Source organism: Gracilinanus agilis, chromosome 3 (assembly GCF_016433145.1).
Source record: "Gracilinanus agilis isolate LMUSP501 chromosome 3, AgileGrace, whole genome shotgun sequence".
Taxonomy (NCBI): domain Eukaryota; kingdom Metazoa; phylum Chordata; class Mammalia; order Didelphimorphia; family Didelphidae; genus Gracilinanus; species Gracilinanus agilis.
This window is the reverse complement of record NC_058132.1, coordinates 416,735,465-416,753,298: the sequence shown is the minus strand read 5'-3', so window position 1 is coordinate 416,753,298 and position 17,834 is coordinate 416,735,465. Positions and strand designations below refer to the sequence as shown.

The 17,834-nt window shown below is 34.8% G+C and overlaps 1 protein-coding gene across 1 annotated transcript in view; it reads left to right on the top strand.

Moving 5' to 3' along the window:
• Positions 1–330: 330 nt before the first annotated feature.
• The window catches only part of MRPL39 (mitochondrial ribosomal protein L39), a 27,900-nt gene continuing 10,396 nt past the window's right edge, over positions 331–17,834 (top strand). Inside the window, exons 1-7 of the mRNA XM_044666895.1 lie at positions 331–399; positions 961–1,167; positions 3,361–3,500; positions 8,325–8,424; positions 10,686–10,753; positions 12,634–12,746; positions 17,085–17,150. Of these exons, the coding sequence (XP_044522830.1) occupies positions 351–399; positions 961–1,167; positions 3,361–3,500; positions 8,325–8,424; positions 10,686–10,753; positions 12,634–12,746; positions 17,085–17,150 (743 nt within the window). The 5' untranslated portion in view covers positions 331–350. The remainder of the gene's footprint in view (positions 400–960; positions 1,168–3,360; positions 3,501–8,324; positions 8,425–10,685; positions 10,754–12,633; positions 12,747–17,084; positions 17,151–17,834) is intronic.

Here is a 17,834-nt window from a genome sequence, read left to right as displayed (position 1 = left end):
CTGCCTCACCGGCATTTTCTCCTTCACTTTAGAGACAATCAAAACCAAAAAAAAAAAATCAATTTCCAAGGTGTAAATGCCATTACCGAAAAATTAAAATCTCTCACTTGGATGGTGGGTCTGAGCATCCTAGGTCAGCTTTAGTTGCGCTTAGTGGAGGCAATCACTTTCCTTGGGAGATTTACACCAGAATTCTGGGCGGATCTGAGACATTAGAAGGGGGCGCTCGCCCTCTGTGGGCAGAGAGACACCAAGTCAGAGAGTAGAAAGCCGCGGAACCTAAGTGAGAAGCGAATGTTTCCGGGGAGGGAAAACGGAAGTGCACACAACCCATTTATTTCTTAGTGGTGATGGCAGGCGGTTCTGTGGGTCGTTTACGTTTACCATGGAGTGGTGCGAGTGAGTGTCTTGAGTTGCTTTTGAAGGGAGAAATTGGAAGAGATGGAAAAAGGGGGAGGGATGTCTGGGCCCGGGGAGGCCTCAGGAACTGGTTGTGGAAGAGCCTTTAGGGGCTCCCCTGTTTCAGGAGCGCTGTCCATAGCAGGGTTACGAGGCGGTTATTTGTGCACGTTCCAGGGCAGGAGATCAGGAGGCATGCATGCAATGAGCAGTCAGATTTAGAACTCGGGTAAATGTTTGCCAAATGCTTTAAATTTGACTTGTGAAAGGATTTGCTTCAGAAACCGGCATGTGACCTTGCACTAGTCACCCAAACTCTTCGCTTTGTTTCCTCTTCCGGAAAGTAAAATTAATCCTCTTTCTATCACTGTCTTATGAAGAAAGTGCTTTGTAAATTCAGCCCTTCATTTTAGCTATTTTATAGCATCTATTTGAAATATGTTGTGGCGACTTTTCCGTTTTGGAATGGATTTTAAAGGGCCTTTAGTTCCCCATCTTATTCTGCAGTGATTTCGATGAACTCTCCTAACTTTTTATTTTTATTTAAAAATTTTTTTACAGAGTTTATAGCCACAGCTCCTTCTTTTCAACTATCAACTTTTGAGGTGACCAAGATGCGAAATGAGCTCTTTAATAGAGAGAAAAAGAGGCAGTTGTCACTCAATCCTCGAACTGAGAAGATTGAAGTTAAGCATGTTGGAAAAACCGACCCTGGTGTTACATTTTTGATGAATAAAAATCTTTCCACTCCTTATAATTGTGCCATGCGTAAGTAAATCCTTTCCAATCACTAAATCCAGTTGCTCTGTTTTATAGGAATTATACCATACATCTTCCTCCCAAGCTTATATAATCTTTTAAGTTGCCTTCTTAACTCTCATGAAGCAATGTGTTTAGTCAGCATAGTAATGGTGAGATATTATTCCAACTTTTTATAAGAATAGGAATATTTTTGTTGGAGTACATAGCTGCATTTGTAGCCTTCTGAAGTCAGATAGCACACGCAAGGTGGTTGTTTGCCTTCACTACTTCTATCCCACTAAGGGAAGAAACTCTACTCTTTTTCTGATCATATTTATGTTTTAAAAACAAAACCAGTTCCTTCATTGGTCTGTAAGGAAAAATTTAATTGAGCTTTTCATTTTTCTCTCTGAAATTGAACATTTTACTGAAAAAGAAAAAGTTAAGCAAAAACACCTGTTATGGTGAACATGTATATGACATCCTGTCCTGGTAGCCCACATATAATATTTTAATTAATTTTTTTTCAATGTACAATTGTTTAATAAACAGTTTTCTTTCCCTCTGCCTTCCCCATTTAAAAAAAAAGAAAAACAAAACAAAATTCTTGTTACATATACTTATAGTACAGAAAACATTCTTGAATTTGCTATGCCCAAAAAATGCAAGCATGCCTCATCCCTCTACAATCAGGATTGATCATTGTGTTTTTCAGAATTCTTAAGGCTTTTGAAGTTGTTTATACATTGTTATTATAGTATAAATTGTTCCTTTTCTGCACTCTTCACTCTTATAAGAACATCAGTTCTTAATAAGTCTTCCTGTGTTTTGCTGAAACTGGCCCTTTCATCAGTTCTTTTTTTTTTTTTTAAATTCATTCATTCATTTATTTGTTTGTTTATTTAACCCTTAACTTCTTTGTTTTGGCTCCTTGGTGGAAGAGTGGTAAGGGTGGGCAATGGGGGTCAAGTGACTTGCCCAGGGCCACACAGCTGGGAAGTGTCTCAGGCCAGATTTGAACCTAGGACCTCCCATCCCCAGGCCTGACTCTCAATCCACTGAGCTACCCAGCTGCCCCCCAGTTCTCTTTTTGTTGTTGTTTTTAAACCTTTACCTTCCGTCTTGGAACCAAGACAGAAGAGTGGTAAGGGCTAGGCAATGGGGGTTAAGTGACTTGCCCAGGGTCACACAGCTAGAAGTGTCTGAGGCCAGATTTCAACTTAGGACCTCCCATCTTTAGGCCTGACTCTCAATCCACTGAGCTACTCATCAGCTCTTATGACACAACAGTTCATAATCTTGACGGCAGCAAGAAGTGGAAATATACCAACTATTTATCAGTAGTGTACTTATATTATGTACATTATATTATATTAGTGTACATATATATATATATATATAGTGTATTTATCAGTACTGTAGTAGTAATGAAATCTCTTTATCCTGAAAATAGCAAAATAGAGCTTAATTTAAATAAGAATTTGGATACTGATTAACCAACCTTATTATTTGTTTGTATTCTTTTCCAGTTTAGAAAATCCAGGGCACTACTAATAAGATTAATATTTAATAATCCAGGCATCAGTTTATGTTGGGACATATTCTCATATTCTGTAATTGCCTTTATATTTGAAGCAGTATCAGTTATAAAATAGCACTGTCCTTCATATATGATGACAATATTACCAACTAGTATCAGCATGCTTTTGTTTTTAATTGTTTTTCTAATAATGGTGTTGGATTTAATCTGTCCAAGTTTTGTTGCCGGATTTCTTTTGTAAACAGTTTTCATGTAAGAAATGTAATTCCAAATTAAATACTCAAATATCTTCAAAGATTTGTATTCTTCTAGCTTTGGAAAATTTCTAGAAGATAAAAATTGATTTCTTGCTGAATTTAACCAGTCAAATTATTAATATTTTAATCATTTGGGAGAGGAACAGATATTTTCTGACATGGCCCAGTGCCATTTTTATTTTATGGGTCATGTAATCTACACAAAGTAAGTGTGATATTACTGTCAATGACCAATTTGAAATTTTGTGTCTGAAGAGAAATACTTTAGGTGTATTGATTTTAGTAACGGACTGTTGTACTTTGGGGTAGACTAACTTCTTAAAAGATCACTAATATATCTAATGATATAACATTTTAAACAAAATTTTTTCTGTACTTTTTGTTTGGGCTTACTTCCATTGGTAATTGAATTTAACTCTTTAGATTTAAGTGAATGGTATTGCAAGAAATCCATTTTGGCTCTTGTGGATGGGCAGCCCTGGGACATGAATAAACCTCTGACCAAGTCATGTGAAATTAAGTTTCTTACTTTTAAAGATGAAGATCCTGAGGAAGTGAACAAGGTAATAATATTTTCGAATTCATTGTTTCCTTTTTCATCAAGCCTAATTTATTTATGAAATTGACCAATAATAGCAATTTAGCAAACATTTATTTAGCAGCTCCCATATGCAAGGCATTTTGAATTCAAAGATAAAGAATTTTGAAGTCTGCTCTCTAGACTGTGGGGATATGGCATCTATATATTTATCTGGACAATATGATATGATGTATGAAAAGGTCAGAGGAGCAATACTAGGAAAATTTAATGATTTAAAGAAAAGATTATATTCAGGTAAAGGAGTTAGGGGAGAGTTTATGGAGGTGGCACCTGAGTTTAACCTTTAAAAAATTATTTGGAAAAACAAAGATGAAGAATGAGTACATTCTAGGTAAGGAAAGTGAATGACACTAATGCTTGGAGGTGGGAGATTGAATTGGGGGGAACAGTGTGAAATTTAAATTAATATCCAATAACTCTAAGTATTATATTTAATAAAGTTTATTAATAATCACTTGCTGTAGAAGAAATAAAAGAACAAAATTAGAAAGCCTGAGTAAAAAACTCGTGGGTAAAATTCTCCTGCCTCTCACCCAACCTTCATTACTGTCTTCCCAGGAGCAGAGATCCAGGGAGGAGCTACACAAAACATATCTTCCCTATATTAGCATGTTAGTATGTAAGCATAAATATGCAAATGGAATGCTAAGAAAGAGAGTCCTGGGGAGCAAATTCTAATTACACAAGAGGTAAAGTTATCCACTTGTCCAGAACTTAAATTTGTGAAGGGGTTAATGTAGAGTAAGTCAGAAAAAAAGGATTGGAGCCAGTTGTGAAGGACCTTCATGAAGCTTCGTAAATGTTTATTGATTTATACACTAGATTAAGAAGCAAATTTTATTCTATCTTGTAGGCAGTAGAAAATCATTTAAAGTTTTGTCAACATTGGAGTTATATGGTCAGACCTGTTTATCATATGTAGTACTCCATCTTTCCTCTCAGTACATTTGTTTTCTCCATATCTGTAATGCCCTGCCTTCTCACCTTCATCTCTAGAAATCCTTAATTTCCCTCAGAATTCAGCTCATCTCAGAAACAAGGTTGTTCCCTTAATCCTCTAACTCCATTTTGTAGCATTTTGCATGTTCTTTTTATTTACGTATTGGTGTTCTCTTAGAGGTCAGTGACTATTTGATTTTTACCTTTGTGTCTTCAGTATCTAGTGTCTTCCAAGTTTTTTGTTCCCAGATCTCTAATTTCATTGGTATAGGAAATACCTATGTAGTTCATTACTTGATCTGAAATTTACAGACTTAGTTGTCTGGGACACTGAGAAGTTAAGTAATTTGCCTAGAGTCACACAGGATGTGTTAGAGCTAAAACTTGAACCAAAGTCTTCCTCTCTCAGAGGCTATCCATTTTTGCCTGTCATTTCAGGCTACCTCTCTTGCATAGAGTAGATGCTTAATGATTTGGTGGTGGTGTTGAACTGACCTGTGCCTTAGGAGGATTAGTTGAAAGGTAGTTTAGAAAAGGGAAGTAATGGGAAGCAATGAGACTGGTTAAATGACTGCAATAATATTCTGAGTCAGACACCATAAGGGTACTTTGGTAATGCAAAAATTTGGTCAGAGATCTGTAGGCTTTTATTTTATTAGGTTTTTCATTAGTTTGAGTAAAATATTCCTAACAGTTTCTGTTAAGGGTAGGAGAATGAATTACATTAAAGACATTCTTCAAAATATAATTATAGATTGCCTTTTGTTTGCCTATTTATGACCTGTGGTCTTTGGCCAGGTCTTCAAGTTTTGTGAGCACTGGAGTTACATGGTCAGACCTGTTTACCATATGTAGTGCTCCATCTTTCCTCTCAGTACATTTGTATTCTCCATATCTGTAATGCCCTGCCTTCATCTCTCGAAATCCTTAATTTCGAATTACGTGGGCCTCCATTCTGACATTTCAATTCCTTTCAATAAATTTTTAATGCCTGTTGTGTGCAGAGCACTATGTTAGGTACCGGGGCAAAGATGAAGTTTAGATAAGCCTTGATAGTCAAAGAGTGTATTTGTCCAATTGAGAGACAAGACAATAAGATAAGTATATATTAGATGGCAATTGTAAAACAAGGTTCTAAGTAAAAGGATTCAAGAATATTGTTACCTATAGAGGTACTGTTTAATTTGGGTGAGAATTTAGCTGGCAGGGAAGGGCATTCTAGGTGTACAGAGAAAGTAGCACAGTAGCCTCCAAATTAGTCTTCTTGGTATTCAACTCCCGTGGTTGCTTAGGATCTTTATATGTGTTCCTCTGGCACTAGCTCTTTGTCAATAGTTGTGCCACAGACAGAATAGTGAAGTCAGAAGTAGGAGCAGATTTAGGGGAAATCACGATAAGCTCATTTGAAAATATGTTGAGTTTGAGTAAAGGGCGGGACATTCAGACAAAGATGAAACCTGTTTTCAAAATGAATACTACTGTCCAAAAGAAAAATAGCTTTATTATTGTTTACATTCAGATTTGAAGGAATGTAGGGGTCTTTTGGTATAGTTATGTAAGTAGAAAAATGTCCTGTTACTTATAAATTATTTTTATGTTATGAATTTACATTTGCTTATATCTGTGTTTAAAATACAATCATTATAGTAATATTTATTTTTTCTTAAAATAAGCCAGGCTACATATTTATAAAATTTACTTTAATTCAGAAAGCACCTTCTATATTCCAGGTATTGTAGTAGGGATGAAAAAAGAAGGCATTTCTTACCCTTTAAGAATTTATAGTCTTTTGGGGAAAACTTTTTTTTCCCCACTCATCAGCTTAGAACAACTTATTAATAAGATAATCTTCTCTGAGAATCAGAATTAGTGACTGATAACCAGATAGTTGATAGTCTATTTTTTGGCAGGGCCAACAAAATTTTAATTCCCATAATGTTGGTTTTTTTTTTTAAACCCTTGTACTTCGGTGTATTGTCTCATAGGTGGAAGATTGGTAAGGGTGGGCAATGGGGGTCAAGTGACTTGCCCAGGGTCACACAGCTGGGAAGTGGTTGAGGCCGGGTTTGAACCTAGGACCTCCTGTCTCTAGGCCTGACTCTCACTCCACTGAGCTACCCAGCTGCCCCCTTAATGTTGGTTTTTAATGTTGGTTCTTTGCTGTTTTATATACCTTTAAAAAAACCCCACAAAACCTTCCCTTCCATCTTAGAATCAACATTGTGTATTCATTCCAAGACAAAAAAGCAGTAAGGGTTAGACAGCGAGGTAGAAGTGTCTTGCCCAGTGTTATATAGCTATGAAGTATCTGAGGACAGATTTGAACTCAGGACCTCTTGTCTCTAGGCCTGGCTCTCAATGCAGTGAGCCACTTTGCTGCCTTCCTTATTATATGTATAAAGATATAATTTTAATTTTGAGAGTTTTGTAACTTAAAGAATCTTACATGCATATATATTTATGCAGTGATATTCTGCTAAAAGGTTTAACAGACTCTCTGAAAAAAAATGTACTCATGACAATTTCTTAAGTTTAAACAAATAAACAAAACAATAAATCAAACCCTGGTTTGTGGTATTTGCTGATTTCTAAGGTATAAATGTTCACACTGAAAATTTAACAGTCAGCTCTTGAGAATTAGTCCTAAGTTGACTTTAGTACACCTCTGCTTTTATATAAAGCTAGAGTAATAAATAAGTTTTTATTAAGATCTTTACATATTGTAAGTTATTTCCTCCTTTCTTACTGAATCTGTCAAGGAAAGAAAGGCCATAAGCATTTCTATATGGCCTTTGTGTCCTAATTAGGAATAACCTCACTTGATATGTAAAGTGTTAATTTTCCCTTGATTTGCTTTCAACATTAAATAAAACCAGCCAAGACTATCTCCCTTTCTCTTAATAATGACTTTATAGACAAATTTCCTTCTGAGCTTATCCTGGCTCGTAATACTTGATATCACAGATAAGACACTCTATATCCCTTTTGTTAGCCAGTCTTGGGGAAAACAAGGAATTTTGCAGTTCCATCCTCTTATTCTCAAAGATTTCAAGGCAAAGACCAAGAACTGGAAATAATAGATGACACTTTGCTTCCCACCAATCACCATTTAGAATCCCTGAAAAAGAGAGAACGCAAATTAGAGATGAAATCTTTCCTATGCAAAAAGGGAAAACTGGGAAACCATTTTTGTTTTTGTTTTAATTCAGTTTTCTTTTCAGTTCCAAATTCTTTCCATCCCATCTTTTCCCTTCCCCTAATTGAGAAGGCAAGAAAACAAAACCCATTACAAGTAAATACAGCCAAGTAAGATAAATTCTCTCATTAGCCTGGTCCAAAAATAAAATAAAATATGCTTCAATCTGTACTCTGAGTCTATCAGTTCTCTATCTGAAGATAGAAACCAACCTTTCTAGTCTTTTTACATATTACTCTCTATGTTTTCTGTGTTCCAGCCACATTTGGCCTCCTTGCTATTCTTTGCACAAGATTATCTATTTTTCTACTGTAAATTTACACTGGTTGTCCCCATTGCTGGATTTCTTTCCCTTTTCATTTCTCCCTCTTAGCTTCTCTTGTTTTCTTCAGGAAGTCTTTCCTAATCTCCTTCAATGCTAGTACCATCTCTCTGCCCACCCATGTCTCATATATAAATAGTTGTTGCAGATTGTATCTCTCATTATATGATGAACTCCTTGAGAGCAGAGGTTATTTTTTGCTTTTCTTTGTGTCCCTACTGCTGCTAAGCATGGTACCTGGCACATAGTAGATGGTTCACAAAGGTTTGTTGACTTCACTTGATATTGAACTATTATATTGCAATGTGTTTACATTTACTTTATTCTAGGCTTATTGGCGTTCTTGTGCCATGATGATGGGGTGTGTGATAGAGAAAGCATTCAAAGATGAATACACAGTTACTTTAGTCAGAGTCCCAGAAATTCCAGGTAATGTAAATATTCTATTAACTAAATTAGAGCTGAGAATAATTATGTAGTATTTGGATGCTTATTTCCAGGGATGTGGAATGTTTAGGCTTCATAAATGACAGATGATATAATAATGGAAAGAGTGCTAGATGGGGAGTCCGAGGGCTTTGGGTGGCTCCCACCTTTGATAATAGCTTGTTACCATAGTTACATTACTTAACTTCTCTGACACTCAGTTTCCTTTCCTTTAAAATGGAATAATGTAAGTTTGCCAGTTTGCCTCACAAGGTGGTTTAGAGGAATAAGTGAAATAAAGTAGGTAAAAGGATTGGCAAATCTTAACATGCTGCATACATTTCTGCAATTAATAAATCTATGAGTTAATTTGTCTATATAGGGTTTTAAAAAAATCTTCAGAAGTAAATAATTAAATATAAAAGAGTAGACGGAAGATAATATTTCAAGAGACCAAAATTCATATTATTTAAAATGGCTTTAAACTGAAAACAGCAGACTTTTAGTATATGTGCTGCCAAAGCAAACACAACAACAGACTTTTAAAATTATATTTTATTTTCAGCTCTTCGTTCCCCCCTCCTGTGTCAGTTCCCACTGAGAAAGCAAGAAAAACAAAACTGCTGTTACAAACATGTATAGTTAAGCAAAACAATCTTGCATTGACCAAAAACAATAAACTTATCGTGTTTTAGTGGGAGCAAAATACAGCATTTTTAGTGTTTATATTGGAACTAGAAATGGGGAGCATTAGAAGGAAATGAAAGCCTAAGAAGGTGTGTAGGGAAATACAGAGAGGGTATTTGTACTATTCTAGAAATATCTGTGTCTGAAATTTAAGAATATCTGAAAGCCAGTGCTATCACTTTTTCTGTAGAGTCTCAGTGGGAGAACACATTTCCTTTATCTGCTGCTTTGGCTGTTACTTGGTGGTGAAGAGGTTTATTCCCAAGAATTTTTAAAAATTAAGATTAGATTTCAAAAGACTGTCACCGTCTTAAGCTATTTTACTATAACTATATGAAAACTATTTGTAGTACTCTGTTCTATATGTTCTACATGAGATTTTTTTTCTACATCCTGGCTCATAACCCTTATTAATAAATATTATTTTGTTGATAGTCAAACATTTCCCTACTCTATTTTGTTTGCATTTGCTATTTGATATGTATGGGGAATGCCTACATTAGAAAAGTCCCTTCACTAATGCAGCTGTTTAATTGCAACTTATTTTCTTCAAGAATTGCTTAGCATAGTGAGAATGAAGGAGCTTAACTGTAGTCATACTGTAAGCGTGAGTCAGAGATAGAACTTAAATTCTAGTCCTTTCTGACCTCAAGGTTATATTCTCTATGGTCTCCTACCACTCCAGCACATGATTTTACTTTAAAAAAAGTTTCATTAAGTGATGCATTTATAAGTCCTTTCCTTTTTATATCAATTTATTTAGAGCAGATGTTCATTTTGTAACTGTATTGTATTGTAACTTTCTGAATATGTGTACAGAATTACTTTAATCTGTTATTTCACCTGTGTAGATACTCTCCCTATTGAGGCAGATAGTAGATAGTCTTTTAAAGTTTGACCGAAAACTGAAAAAAGTTACCCCGTGGCTAACTTGGGGATGAGCCTCTTTGGTTTAGCTAGGTAGGGCCTTAGATGACATACTGACAATCTATACTTGCATAACTATACTTGACAAAATCTATACTTGCAAAACTTTTCCACATTGAAAGAATGTTATAGTGCTTGTATGCATTTGAAAACTCCAGGTCAGAGGCAGCTTGGTAGCACAGTTCATAGAGTGCTAGGCTTCAAGTCAGAAGGACCTGGGTTCAAATGTGGTCTCAGATACTTCCTAGCAATGTGACCTTGGACAAATCACATAACTCCAATTGTTTAGCTGTTACTGTTTTTTTTTTTGTCTTAGAATTGATATTAAGACAGAATTCAAGATCACCTCCACAATACGATGAGGCTTTGGAATAATACTTTAGGGATGTGTATAAATGTATGATAATATTAGGGAACAAAGGAAATATTAAGCTTTGTGAGAGGTGACTTGGTATATAGTGCTTCCTTTTGATTCAAGAATACTGTTGAAATCATACAAATAACAATGATGATTGTGGCAGTTCTTTTGATTTTTAGATTTGGGAGAGATTGGTAATTATATTTTGTAGACTTAAATAGGCCTTCATTTTAGAGTGACCAGTTTTTAAAATAAAAATTAACATTTATTTTAATTTTGTTTGGATATACAGTGATTGCTGGAGCCTTTTGTTATGATGTCATTTTGGACAAAAGACTTGATGAATGGATTCCAACACCTGTAAGTACCTTTTGCTTTGGAAAGAATATTTTTGTGTGACTATTCTGACTCCTGGAATGACTTTCTACAAGTTAATATTGGGAAATTTGATAGTATCCATTCTCAATCATGCATTCTGAAAAGTTTAAAATTTAAAATCAATATTTTAAATATGTGTAAATATAGGGATTTGTCACTCTTCAGTAGCTAGCTGTGTGGCCTTCAGGCAAGTCATTTTCCATTTCTGCATCAATTTCTGTATCACAAAAATGACCTGATTGAACTAAAAAATCAATCTCTCTCCTCATTTTGTCTTATGATTCTGTAGTCTTACTTTTTTAGTGACCTTTTAACAAAAGGTACACTTGGCTCAGGAGTCTGCTTCTTTCTGTTTCTTATGTGATCTTCAGTACTAACCTTAATGAAGTTGGAATTAGAGAACCTGGGCTGTGAGTGTTGTTACCTTCTTCCCCAAGCCATTCTTCAGTCTTCATGATTTGTTGCTAATGTTATAAACAAGATTTGGTTAGCAGTTGGTCGTGGCTGCGCAGAAAGTTCACGTCTGAAAGAAGAGCAAGTATATGTTGGGAGAAAAGTCAGTCTTAAACAGATCATAGAATTTTATAGTGATCTGGAACAGACTTACATTGTCATCTATTTTAGGTAGTGAGAGAGTAGACTGGTAGATATCATTGGCTATGTCATCTAGAATTCACATTCAAAAAGTTCAGCTACAGTAGGGGAAAGCAAGCAGGCCCTAAAAGTGTTCGAAGGGTCAGCTTCAAGAAGAGGTGAAGTAAGAGAGATAGGAGTGAGTATTCCCAAGCCAGGGTAGATACACTTCATCTGGAGTCCATCATCCCTTCTGTTATTATTCTTTTTGTTGTTTTATCTGCTTATGTTCACGGTATTTTTTTTAAAGTATTCTTCTGTTTGTTACATTAATATTCACTCCTCATCCCTTCCCTTCCCCCATTAGATAAGGCATCATTTGACAAAAAGATATATGTATATGTAACACAGTCTTGCTTATTTATTTCTATTTATCAGTTCTTTCATTGGAGGTGGACATAAACAAGTCATTCTTCAAAAATATTTCTGATATTGTTCTTCCAGATGAATTTCATTATTATTTTTTTTTAGTCTTTAACATTTTTTGGTAGTTTGGTATGGCATTGAATAAGTAAATTTATATAGAATTGTCATTTTTATTATATTGGCTCAGCCTATTTGTGAGCAATTAATATTTTTCCATTTGTTTTAGATCTGACTTTATTTATGTGAGAAGTGTTTTGTAATTGTGTTCATATAGGTTCCTGGGTTTTTCTTGGCAGGTAGACTCCCAAATATTTTATATTGTCTCCCATTATTTTAAATATAATTTCTTTTTCAATCTCTTCCAGCTGGACTTTGTTGGAAAGTCATAGAAACATTGATATTTATATGGATTTATTTTATATCCTGTAACTCTGCTAGAGTTTTTAATTATTTTAACTAGGTTTTTAGTTGATTCTCTAGGATTCTCTAAGTATATCATCATATTATCTGTAAAGAGTGATGGTTTGGTTTCCTCATTACTTACTCTAATTCCTTCAGTTTCTTTTTCTCATTGCTACTAGTACAATACTGAATTGTAGTGATGATAATGGATATCCTTGCTTACATTTATTTACTTTTTAAATGATCTATAATTCCAATTTTTCAGTATTTTAGAATAATTTTCTTATCAACAAGTCCAAGTAATTTTCAGTTTCTACTATAGAGAATAAACATAGTATCCTCAGGAATTGTTTATAGATACAGGACATATATGTTACACGAGTGTACAGAGATTACATTTTAATGATTTTGAAATTTTGAGTCATGAAATATTACTGAGTGTTAATATTTTAATTTTGAAGGAAGACCTGCGTTCTTTCACGAAGGATGCTCATATTTTAATTAATAGAGATCTTCCATTTGAAACTTTGGATATCGAAGCAAAATTGGCATTAGAAATCTTCCAACATAACAAGTAAGTGCTAATTTTTGGAAATTTCAAAATAATCTTAAATTATCCAGAGTTATTATATGAATAAAATCTTATTTAGAACTCTTTTTGTGAGATCTATATAAGAAAGAAACTTTTCAACCTTTGTTGTAAGGCTCTTTTTTAAAAAAAAATTGCACAAAATTGCTTACTTTCCATCTTAGAATCAAAACTATGTATTGGTTCCTAGGCAGAAGAGCAGTAAGAGATAGGCAGTGGGGGTTAAGTGACTTTCCCAGGGTCACACAGGTAGGAAGTATCTGAGGCCACAGGCCTCACCCAGGACCTCCCATCTCTAGGCCTGCCTCTCAATCCACTGAATCCCCTAGCTGCCCTTGTAAGACTCTTTTTTTAATCCCAACCTAAATATTCTTAAATTTTTCTTTGCTCATTGTTAAGTTCAGTGAAATAAGCTGGATATTTTTATTCTACTGTTTGATTTTTTTGGGAATACCTCTTTCAAATTCTGTTCTTTTAAATTTTTTCCAAGATTCATCTTTCATCCTGTCCAAAAATATAGTGAGAAAAAACAAGTAACATAAATTGTAATTAACATTGCTTTCCATATCCTACCTTTCTGAAGGCTCTTGAAAAGTTGTGCCTGGAATTCAAACCCTCCTTACTTCTGCCTCTTAAAATGTTTTGCCTCTTTCAAAATTCAGCTCAAATGCCATTTCTTACATGAGTTCTTTTCTGATCCTTCCATTTATTAGTGTCTTCATCCCCCTTTTTCTCAACCAAAAATGCCACCTATTTACTTTATATATTTTTAAAAATTTAACTGCATATTTATATGCTGTTTTCCTGTTAGAATTTAAGCTTCATGAGAACAGTCTTCCTTCCTTCCTTCCTTCTTTCCATTCATATAGTAGGTATATTTGATTATATCAAATCATGATATTCATTTCTTTGAAAAATTCAATACTTTTCTCTATATACTCTGAGTTTTAGCCAAATTGGACTGATGATGTCCTCTGGAGCACATTTAGATGAAGGTGACTAGGAGGACAGTTGTGGTGGGCTGGAGCTTACTCAAACATTCCCCTGGTAGTTTAGGCCCACTGTTGGGCTCATGGGGCATTAGTCATAGCATAAAAAGGATATTTAACAAAGATATAGTATTTAGCTCAGTTATATGTGGTCTTAGTCACCATGCTATGGAACTGCAACTGTGATTTGTCTTGCCTTGGATGTCTACCAAGTCTTGAGTGTAGGCATTAGTTGAACAGGAAGCCACATAAGTGTGTCCCGAGTCCATTAGGAAAATGCAAGAAGAGTTAGGTAGTTTGACTTTTAGTCTTAGGTTCCACTTCTTTGATTTTTAGGAGAAAGAACTACCTTGATCTAAGTGTCTAAAGACAAGAAATCCTTGGCTTTGGCTCAGATCTCGGTGATCTAGTCTATATGGTAGATGTTGCCAAGTCTTTGTAGTAAAGTAATGATGATGTGTAGGATTAACATCAGGAACATCAAGACTATATGACACTTCTGGCACATAAACAATTCTTTTTTTTTTAAATTTTTATTTAGAATATTTTTCCATTGTTACATGATTCATAATCCCCCCTCCCCTGCTTTTTCCTCCGCCCCTCCCAAATCTGACAAGCAGTTCCACTGGATTATACACATATCATTGTTCAAAACCTATTTCCATATTATTCATATTTGCAGTAGAGCGAATTTTTTTTTTATTAAACCCTTACCTTCCATCTTGGAGTCAATACTGTGTATTGGTTCCAAGGTAGAAGATTGGTAAGGGTAGGCAATGGGGGTCAAGTGACTTGCCCAGGGTCACATAGCTAGGAAGTGTCTGAGGCCGGATTTGAACCTAGGACCTCCTGTCTCTAGGCCTGACTCTCAATCCACTGAGCTACCCAGCTGCCGCCGAGCGATTCTTTAACATCAAAATCCTAATTACATCCCTCTCACACTGTATGGTCAACAATATATTTTTTTAATGCATTTCTGGGTCCACATTTCTTTCTCCAGATGTGGATAGCATTCTTTCTTCTAATGAACAATTCTTTGTAATGAGTTAGTCATCTGTTGTACCCTCTTGCATCCAGCTATTCTCAGTATTAGTGTTGATTTGCCCTAGTGCCACCAACTCTCAGTGGTCCCTGGCCTACCAGACAGAATGTCTTCCTCCCTAGGTACTCTTTTGGAGAAAAAAAATCATGTTTCTGCTTCATTAGAGGCTTTCAGTTAAGGAGCTATCTATTGTTTCACAGGAGCTGGATGGGGACTTTGCTTCACCTTTATCTAGGAACTCTGGATTACAACCATATAACTTTTGTGAATGACTGTTTACCAGGAAAAAGGGGATCCCTTAGCTAACTTGGCAGTACTTTTGGTAATGGTAGTTTCACCTTCTACACATAAAGCACCTCTCCTGGCTTCTTTGAAGTTGACCTTGGCAGTCAGGTTGTGATGATAAAGCTGTAAAGAAAGGGTAAGCCAATTTACCAGTTGGGGACAAATTAAAGGTCTCAAGGATTAGATGAATGATCTGATGGGCATAAGAAGCTCATTTGGATAGGAGTAGCCATCTGTCCTTAGGGGGATCATATGACTCCTGTAATTTTTAGATTCTATCCTTTCTCTCCTATGTAATCACTCAGGCCCTGGATAAAGTTCTTAGTTCTTAAAGTCTCACTTTTCCTTATGTGAAAAATGGGAATAATAGTGCTTATGTTACTTCAGTTGAGTTTTATGAGGTAAACACTTTGTAAACATTAAAAAAAATATGGAGAAATATGTCATTCTTCTCCCACTCATATTTGCCCAGCTCAGAAAAAGGCTGAAACCTTAGAAGCACAGGAATGGGGCTTTAGGGAATGGGAGTTCTGGTGGCATCCAGGAGTATTGGTTTGGTGTGCAAAGGAAAGCAGAGAGGGTAGGGAGTGATCCAGCAACTCCTTTGGCAGCATTTAACTGGAGGGGAAGGGAAAAATTTTAATCCTCTGAAGCCTTTAATTTTCAGGGGAAAATGTAGCAAAGTCTAATCAATGGATAAGAACTTTAAAAGGATTGGCTCCTTTGTGAACTTTAGCTTCTATGGGCAAACCGTGATGGAATTTTCTGCTTTTGGAGAGTGAAGATATTATGGAAGATGAGTCATCGATAAGTGGGGAAATTGTCTATGTAATTGATGCTTTCTCTCTGCCTCAGTTTCATCTTCCATAATATGAGTATGTTTGGTTAGATTATTTGGTTTCTTTCTCAACTCCAAATCTGTAATCCTGTGATTATACTGTTTTTTTCCCTCATATATTAAAATCAACAGGGCTGTTTCATAGCCTGGATGATTGAGAATTAAATTTACTTTAAGAAAAACAGGGATGACTAGGGCAGCCATTTTAACTTTTTCTTAGCAGGTTTTAAATTTTCTTCACTTAAAATATTTATAACATTTTTACTGATACCCAAAAGCTTAGCAAATGTTGAAAACTTAGTTAGGATTCTAAAAATAATGTGATGTGATATTTCTAAGTTGTTAGCTAAATATTGCATGACATGTCAGTTATTGATAATATATTTAAAAAATAGACCTGAAAACTTATACTTAATTATAATTAAAAGTTAACAAGATATTTGATGCTTGTGATTCTGAATTTTTAAAGGTAGTTATAACTTGATAAATCTTATTGTTTGATGACGTCAAACACCAGAATATAGTATACTGATGTAAATATCCAGGTACATATTTTCTTAATGCCATTAGTTTATTCATATAGGGTCCAGAAGTGAAATGGGATATTTGTGAGGCATCTCTTGATTGAGGGAATTCCTAGATTAGAGTAGTTATATAACCTAAACAGGCATCACTTACTAATGTAAATACTTGAATGCATTTTGGTTCCTCTTCATATTGTTGAATGAATCAAACATATTTTGTTAAAACAGTTTTAGACCTAATTATTAATTGTTATATTTTCACTGTTAATTTTTCTTTTCCTTTGAGTTGATCTTTCTGGTGAGTAGTAAACAGAATCCTTAAACTGTTCATGATTTACTAATAGCTGTTAAGCCAGGTTCTAAGAACATAGTTGTTGGTTTTCCCACTATATAAATTGATCCTAGTTTTGGTCAAGATGCTTCTAAATCGGAAATTTTACTTTTCCATGTTATATATTTGCTATTTTTGAACTATTCACAAAAAAAGGCATACATATACCAAGTCCCATCAGAGAAGTACACAGTGACAGAGAACCATTCATATCTAATTATGGGGAAAGTTCATTAGTTTTCTTAAGCATTTTCACTAAAGTGAGTGAAGACCTAATATCTATATTTTTTTTTCTCCTTTTTGATTCTATGAAGGTACAAAGCACAGTTTATAGAAGAGAAAGCATCAAAAAATCCAGAGAGACTAATAAAACTACACAGGTAACTATAGCCTAATTTTTAAAATAGCCCTTAGAAAAACTATGGTTTAATGATACAACTGAAATAGGAAATGATGTACTTTTATATTTTTATTATTTTGTTCATGAAACTGGTGGTTGATCATTTCTGTATCTCAGTTTCATTAGTGATTTAGAGCAATTTTCATATGATGATAGATTGCTTTGATTTCTTCTTCTGAAAACTGCCTGTTCATATCTCTTGATAACAATTAGAGGATGACTCTTATTTTTTAAGAATGATTCATTTCTCTACATATTTGAGAGATTTCTCTTTAGCAAAGAAACTTGTAAAAACTTTTGAAATTACTTCACTTTCTATGGTACCTTTTAGCAAAATGGAGTTTCCCTAATAATCTCTTTTAATTAGGTCTATTTTTGCTTTTGCTTTGAGATCATGATTGCTACACCAGCCTTTTAAAATTCTGCTTCATCCCCTTATTTTAACAGTGTATGTGTATGTTTCTGTTTCGAGTATGTTTCTTTTGAATAATATATTGTTGGATTCTGGTTTCTAATCCATTCTATCCGCCATTATTTTATGGGTGAGTTCATCTCATTCATATTCATAGTTATGATTACTAACTTTATTTCCCTCTATCCCATTTCCTTCCTCCCTCCCTCCCTCCCTCCCTTCCTTCCTTCCTCCCTCCCTCCCTCCCTCCCT